At 43.0% G+C, this 8236-nt stretch overlaps 1 protein-coding gene across 1 annotated transcript; it reads right to left on the reverse strand.

Annotated features, from left to right (window-relative positions):
- Positions 1–4652: 4652 nt before the first annotated feature.
- NDN (necdin, MAGE family member) lies at positions 4653–6332 on the reverse strand. The gene has a single exon (XM_002925749.4). It carries the CDS (start codon positions 6210–6212, stop codon positions 5235–5237), a length of 978 nt encoding a protein of 325 aa, XP_002925795.4. The 5' UTR covers positions 6213–6332; the 3' UTR covers positions 4653–5234.
- Positions 6333–8236: the final 1904 nt, after the last annotated feature.

Here is an 8236-nt window from a genome sequence, read left to right on the forward strand (position 1 = left end):
TATATATATATATATATATATATAATTCAGCCATAAAAAAGAAGGAAATACTGAAATTGCAACATGGGTGAAACTTAAGGGCATTATATTAAGTGAAATAAGTCTGACTGGGAAATACAAATGCCATATGATGTCACTTATAAATGGAAATATTTTTTAAATATTTATTTATTTATTTATTTTTATGTAATCTCTACACCCAATGTGGGGCTTGAACTTAGAACCCCAAGATCAGGGGCGCCGGGGTGGCACAGCGGTTAAGCGTCTGCCTTTGGCTCAGGGCATGATCCCGGCGTTATGGGATCGAGCCCCACTTCAGGCTCCTCCGCTCTGAGCCTGCTTCTTCCTCTCCCACTCCCCCTGCTTGTGTTTCCTCTCTCGCTGGCTGTCTCTATCTCTGTCGAATAAATAAATAAAATCTTAAAAAAAAAAAAACCCGAGATCAAGAGTTGCATGCTTTATTGACCAAGCCAGCCAGGTGCCCATAAGTGGAATTAAAAAAAAAAAAACCTGAAATCATTGATACAGAGAATGAATTAATGGTTGTCAGAGATGGTAGTTGGGGGTGGGGTGAGATGGGTAAGGGTGATCAAAAGGTATGTACTTCCAGTTATAAGTCCTGAAAATGTAATGTGCAGCACGGTGACTATAGTTAATAATATTGTATTGCATATATGAAAGTTGCTAGGAAAGCAGGTTTTTTTAAAAATTTTTTTATAAAGTTCAATTAGCCAGCATATAGTACATCATTAGTTTTTGGTGTAGTGTTCAATGATTCATTTGTTGAGTATAACACCCAGTGCTCATCAGATTTTAGATGTTTTCATCATCCTGATAAGTGTAGTCACCATCTGTCTCCATACAGTGTTATTACAATGTTATTGACTACATTCCTTATACTGTACATATCACAGTGAACACTGAGTATTACATAGAATTGTCGGATCACTGTGTTGTACACCTAAAACTAATATATCATTGTATGCAGCTATAATTCAATAATAAAAAAAATGCAAAATAGTGGTGCCTGGGTGGCACAGCAGTTAAGCGTCTGCCTTTGGCTCAAGGCGTGATCCCGGCGTTATGGGATCGAGCCCCACATCAGGCTCCTCCGCTATGAGCCTGCTTCCTCCTCTCCCACTCCCCCTGCTTGTGTTCCCTCTCTTGCTGGCTGTCTCTATCTCTGTCAAATAAATAAAACCTTTAAAAAAATTGCAAAATAAAAAAAAAATCCCCAAAGAGGTTCACATTGAAAAAAAAAAAAGTAACAATTTGTGGTGATGGATGTTAACTAAACTTATTGTGGTAATCATTTCACAATATATAATATCAAATCATTATGTTGTTCACCTAAAACTAGAATAGTGTATGTTGATTATGTCTCAAGAAAAATCAAACAGATATATAAAATCCTGCTAGATATTGGCCCAATTTCTTAGTGTATTCGAAGAACTAACTTGAAAAATTTCTTGTTGTATTACACTATTTTTCTGAAAAATTTTTCACTAAATTCAACTTGTCCCTATTTCCTCTACTTTAGAGTGGTTGATCATTATTTTCTGTGTTTGGTTTTGTTTTTGATGCCCAATGGAGTAGGTCTTTTATAATGTTTTGAGTTTCTTAACTCATATAACAAATATTTATCAAACACATAATGAATGTATGCCAGTCCCTATGTTAAGCATCAAGGAAATGGTAAAAATGACAGATATGGTTTTTATCTTCAAGTATGTAATAATCCAGGAAGAGAGAGACAGAATAGACATATTTATAAATAGCATGCACATGTTCTGTGAACTGTAATACTGGGAGAACACGGCTATGCTTTGAAGGCTAGGAGAGCATTCCCACTAGAAGTGGTGTTCATGAGTTGGTCTGGTGAAGGCTCAACGTGGAGGGGGCCATAGAAGGCTTTTCAAGCAGAGGAAGTACTAAACTGCATAACATGTTTATTTGAAACACATCTTTCCAATTTAATAATGATACTACAAATGTCGTTTTCCTCTCTCAGAATAGATCAGGTGGCATTTTATTTTATATTAAGTTTAGAAAGTCCCTTTTTTGTCCTCCATGACTTTAATAAAATGAAGTTGATTACAGTGAAATATGTGTGTGGCATTTGGAAAAAAAAAAGTGAGATGGGCAGAACAGATAAACCGTCCCATGTTTATGAGAAATTAGGAACCCTTTCCCAGCCATAATAGTCTGGGCTTCACCACACCGTCATCCAAAATGCATATCAAGGATTTGCAGACTCCTTTCCTTGAATAACCTCTCCCAGGACCTTGTAAGTGAGCCTTTCGGATGATATTTGACAAGCCCTCCGACCTTTTATTTGTGCCCTGGTGAAAATCTCAGAAAGGTATTGAATGCTCCCTTCAGGTCCCTCATGATGGCGCAGATATCTGCTGGACCAAATATCATGAGTTAACACAGCTGCATCCTGGGAAGCCTCTTCCTTCAGATCTGGCTGCCTCTGAGACAACGTAGCACCTGAGCAGCCCTGCCCATGTGACTTGCTGGGGTCAGCTCCTCATTTCTCCTTCTCCAGAGGTTCACTCCTCTGTGGCATGGATGTTGTGCCTGTGTCTATGAGCTTGGAGCAGCTTTGGAATGGCTCTCTCTGTCTCTCATAGCACATAGGAAAGTGAATACAAACACAGGGAGTTAAGTGGGAGGTGCGGGACTGCCTGCTCAGTGACCTCTGGGTTTGACTGAAAGAAGTACACAGAAGTTACCATTGCTGCAAGGAGTCAACCCAGCAGTGAGGAGAGCAACAGGACAGTACAGAAAATGACCAGCACCCTGTCATGGCAGGAGTGACAGCTGTGGCCCTGATCAAGAAATGGAAGGTTCAGGATATCCCCGTTATTTTTAATTTAAAGGGCATATTTGTTTTGATTCTACGGAGAACTTTGGGGTGAGAAGGAAGTTAAATTTTTTAACATTTCTAAAATTTCTCAATAGATACCTTGGCTCTGGGTAAATGGTGGCATCAAAGCCAGGTCACACCTGAGTTACTGCAGAAATGTCTCTGCCATGGGAGAATTCATAAGTAAGTCTCCTAAACTGGGGATGGATTCCATCCGAGCATACAAGTCTTCTTGAGCATTTTTAGCACCTGCATCTACCTGTTAAGTTATGTCATTAAGGGGCACCTGGGTGTCTCAGTCGGTAAAGCATCCAACTCTTGGTTTCGGCTCAGGTCATAATCTCAGGGTTGTGAGATCAAGCCCCATGTTGGGCTCTTTGCTCAGGGCAAAGTCCCCTTAATACTCTCTCTGTCCTTCTCCCTTTGCCCCTACCCCCACTCCCACTAAAAAAAAAAAAAAAAAAAAAAAAAAAAGAAAGAAAGAACAAGTTATGCCATTAAGCGTTGGCAATCATAGCTCTCAGTCCAGACTGTAATTCCCTCACCCCAGTGTAACTCCGTTTAATTCTTTAGGGGGTGACACGTGTCCCCTTTATCTGTCTACCCAGAAAGGATTCAGGCTTTGACAAAATTATCTTTTCCAATCTTCTTAAGTTGAAGGACTTCTGGTCTTAATAAAGGCCTATTTCTTGCCCCACTCCCTTATAGGATTGAAAGCTTCATAATGAGATTTATCTCATCATTGCCCCTCAACCCCATCCTTACCCCATTCCACCCTTGGAGGGATTGCCTAGTGGCCCATTGCAATTCAAGAACGGCTGGATCACAGATGTTCCAATAGGCAAACTTCCACCCCAAATCCACTTCCCTCTCCAAAATATACCAAGTGTGTTCCTCTGGCATCACTGGTCAAGAGAAGGCACCTTCACCTCAGTCTTTTAGGGAAGACCATGTTTCAAATCTTGGCTTTGCTGCTATGCAGCAATATGATCTGGTTAAGTCCATTAATCTTGCTGAAACAAAGTTTCTTAATGTGTTCAATCAGAGTAAAATTGCTTTCTCTAAAAGATTAATGTGAGGATTCATTAGAAAAATAAAATCCCTAGCCTCATATGTATGACTTTGTGTCTTGGGGGTAGGGAGCTAAGAGTACAGTCTATACAATGGAATACTAAAAATAAATAAATAAATTAAATAAATAAATAAATAAATAAAAGGCAGGAAGTGTGGGGCAGTTGTAGGCAGGTGGGGAAATGCGTAGGCTCTGGACTCATTCTGTCTGGGTTCCAATCCTAGCTCCTCCTCTCACTAAGCTTTATGATCTGGGGAAAGTTAGTTACATTGTTTCTGTATTTCCTCCATAGTGCAGAAGTGCCTGCCTCAAAGGCTGTTTTAAGTATCAAAGACAAAGAGAAAATACACATGAAGGGGTTTAGCACAATGCCCCACTCCTAAGTGCCCACAAAAGACAACTAATTTTAATAAAATGTAAAAAAATGTAAGAAAGATATTTACTCTAAATATTAACACTTATTTCTGTGTGGTGTAATTATGAACATTTTTGCTTTGTTGTTTTTATACTTTTGTATTTGTCAGTTTTGAAATGCATATGTAAGTTACATTTAAAAAACCATAAACTTCACACATTTTTGAGTAATGATGAGCAGTGACTTTCCCATCCTATTAGATGAAATTATCATATTTGTACACTTGATAAAATGTCTTATTCCCAACCCATACTACTTTGTTAAAAAGATAAAGCACACTTTTCGAAAAATGATTGTATCACAAGAATCTTTAATGTTCACTTTAAAGTTTACTCATGGTGGGGTTGTATCTGTGTTTAGTAAAGTGTGCCAAGTGCCCACATTGAGACCATTTCAGTTCACATCACTGCACTCCACACGGATGTTTCCTGTGCCCAGCGAGGTCATAAAGAGAGGGGCCTTGACTTTTCTCTTGGTTAGGCCACCTTTACTGGTGAGTTCCTCCAAACTCTCCAGAAGTAGTCTACCCTAATACACATTATCCGTTCCATATAAAAGAATAAGATGGAAAATTTCTCAATGTATTTCATAAGTTTAGCACGTCTCTGGTACAAAAATTCAAGAAAGGTAGCACAAAAGCGAAAGCACCAACCGAGCTTACTTATAAACAAACATGCATAAATCCTACACACTATCTAATAGTACTGAAATGAATACAACATTGCATTAAAAGGTATAAAAGCACTGTACTGAAAACTTAAAAGTTACACGTGAAATACTGCACTGTAAATCCTGAATACTCTAAATGTCCCACCCCCACCCCTCCACCGCCCTAGTGAGGGTCAGAAACCATTAATATCTGCCTCCAGACCTTGCTAGTCCTCGGAGACACTGCTGCGGGGGCAGTGGGCAGTGGGATCAGCCTCCCGCAGAGCTCTGGCCTCCTCCAGAGCTTCTCTGTATCTGGAGGGCCAGGCCTGGGGGTCTTTCTTAAAGACCCTGGCCAGGAACTCCATGATTTGCATCTTGGTGATTTCACGGCTGGCACGGGAACCCCAGAAGAACTCGTACTCTGGCGGCTCAACGTGGGGTACGCGCTGGTACTTCAGGTAATTCTGTTGGACGAACTCCTCCGTGATGAGCTTTCTCACATCTCCAAAGGTGGAGTGTTTCTTCCAGGGCCGCAGCCCCAGGATGCGCAGCACGTTCCAGACAGCACTCTCTCTGGCGCCGCGACCCTTCACATAGATGAGGCTCAGGATCATCAGCAGGAGGCCTGTCATGGGCATGCGGTTGCTCAGCGCCACCCTGTCCAGCTCCTCTGGCTCAAGCGCTTTAACGAGCGAAAACTCCATCGTGTGCAGGCTAGTCAGCCTCAGGTGTAGCCCGAACACTCGTGCGAGGATGAGGCTGGTGCGCCTCAGAATGCTTCTGCACCATTTCTTGTAACTGCCGATGACATCCTTCACCATGTCTGGGAACCAGATGATCATTCTCTTCTGGTCCTTGACCAACACGTACCACATGAGCTCGTGTGCCTTTTGCACCAGCTGGGCCGGGGCTGGCGGCGCTGGACCGGGCTGGGCCGTGCTCGGGGCCTGGTGGGCGCGGCCTTCCTCCGCGGCCTGCTGCAGGGCCTTCGGGTCTCCCTCGTCGCTTGGGGCCTGGGGTGGAGGCGAGGCCAGAGGGGCGTCGATCGGGCCTAAAGGAGGGCTCTCTGGCCCTGCAAGGATCGCGGCCTGAGACGCGGGCGGGGAGAGCCCCCCGGGAAATCCAGGACTGCTGTGCACCTCGGAGTTGGAGTCCTCGGCTGCAGAGTTGGGGTCGCACACATCCTTACTTTGTTCGGACATGTCTGCTCCGTCTGACAAGGGCAGGGCCTCTGTGTCCAGGAGCTCTTCGAGCCTGCACTCCCTCAGCGGACTCCTGGAGAGGAAGTGCGCGTTGCTGCGCGCGGCGCCTTCCGCAGCAGCCGGGCGGGGCGGGGCGGCGGCGAGACCTGCCACTGCGCTTGCGCGTCCGCAAGCCGAGGGCTTGNGGGCTTGGCTGCCGCGGGCGGGGCGGGGCGGGGCAGGGTTGGGAGTCTGATGGGGCGACGGAGTGGGTTTCCTTTGAGGCCCTTTAGAGGTAGTGGAGAACCGCCAGAGTAAGGGCAGCAGTGACCTGAAGGTGTCCCATTTGGGCTGAGGTGGTGGTGGGGAGGAGGGGAGGGTGGTGGATGAGCACTGGAGAAGGAGCAAGTTTAAGAGGAAAGATGATAAAGTTTTTGGGATAAGTTTCTTGAGTTTCTTAGGAAATGTTTAATTGGGTGTATCCAGAATCAGGGTAGATATAAAAGTCCCAGAGAAAGGTCTAGACTGGTGTGTAAACTTGAGTTTCGTGACGATGAGTGTAAGAATTTAAACCTAGAGAACAATCAGGATTGCCCAACAACGACAAAAAAAAAAAAAAAAAACTGTGAAGAGGATGACTGAGATTGGAATTCTGAGAACTACCAATAAAAATTGAGCCCTTGCCACATCAGAGAGGTCATAAAAAGAGAAATGCTGAATTTAGTCAATACATGTGCAAATAGAACTTTCTTGGATATAATATATGAAGGACATTGCCAGTGTCTTCATGGTCATTGATTTTGGCTTTCTACTTCCCTTCGGTCATTTTGGTTTCCTTTCAATTTTTCCATTAAGAACCCGTCATAAGATTGTCATATTTATTAGCACAAACTTTTCCCCTGTCTGCTTGGCGCCCTCCCTCCCTGATGACTGCTATGACCTTTGCTCTGTATTCTTGTGAAAACTTCAGCAACTGATTGGTCCCATGTGTCAGCCACACCCAAATACTTTCCAAGTCTTTTTTAACATGGGTCCCATAGATGATAACTCGCACACTCTCTCGTGACCAACAATGAGATGCAGCATAATTGTGGTTGTGTGTGTGTAGTTTTTGTTGTGTTATTGTTGTTTTGTGTTTTTTGTTTTGTTTTGTTTTAATTTTAGAAAACAGATCCACATTGGGCAAAAACAAAGTTGACACTGCCAGAGAAGCATCTTTGAAGAGAGTGGTGCGTGTAAGAGCCGCTGGATCCCTGGTCCAGAGAACCAATGTGGTCCTTCAGCACTTCCTGGGTTCCTGGAGCCAACAGCTTCTTAAATATGCTATCTTGAGACGGTTATTATCATTTGAAACCCAAAACATATTTAAAATATCGTCTTGACATTTCGAGTCCTCTTTTTATTTATTTGCATCACATTTCTCATTTCTCACTTTATTTTTTCTCAAGGAAATTGGCTTCAAAGGGTTTTCCATGTTCTTTCTCTATCCTTGAATTTTCATGCTTTCCTCACCTTTGGCAGGGACGATGCCTCTGATAGGACTCCTTAACCTTCCACTTCACAAGGGTAATTCCTGCAGATCTTTCAGGTATGTTTTAGTTGGACTTTCTCCTCTTTTTCATTTTCTTCTTTTTCTGTAATTTCTATAAATTATTTCTGCTTTGGGGATTGCATCTTACAGAGTTGTGCCAGCTATATTTGTTGTTTTTATTACTTAAAATGACTATCAAATCAATTTACTGCCATTACTCCTCTTAAAATAATACTTATTTCGCAGCACCTGAGTAGCTCAGTTGGTTAATTGTCTTCCTTCAGCTCAGGTCACGATCCCAGGGTATTGGAATCAAGCCCCACATTGGGCTCCCTGCTCAGTGGGGAGCCTGCTTCTCCCTCTCCCTCTGCTGCTCCCCCTGCTTGTGCTGTCTTCCTCTCTCTAGCTCACTCTCTCTCTCTCAAAACAAACAAACAAACAAAAACCCACCTTATTTCTTACATTGTATCTCCATTAGTTTTCTTTTTTTCTTGCATTTGGATTTTTCTTTTTT

The sequence above is a fragment of the Ailuropoda melanoleuca genome, chromosome 9, assembly GCF_002007445.2.
Source record: "Ailuropoda melanoleuca isolate Jingjing chromosome 9, ASM200744v2, whole genome shotgun sequence".
Classification (NCBI taxonomy): Eukaryota; Metazoa; Chordata; class Mammalia; order Carnivora; family Ursidae; genus Ailuropoda; species Ailuropoda melanoleuca.

What these genes read in the sequence shown, in the direction of transcription:
- NDN (XM_002925749.4), bottom strand. Translation starts at nt 6,212, where the DNA reads ATGTCCGAACAAAGTAAGGATGTGTGCGACCCCAACTCTGCAGCCGAG.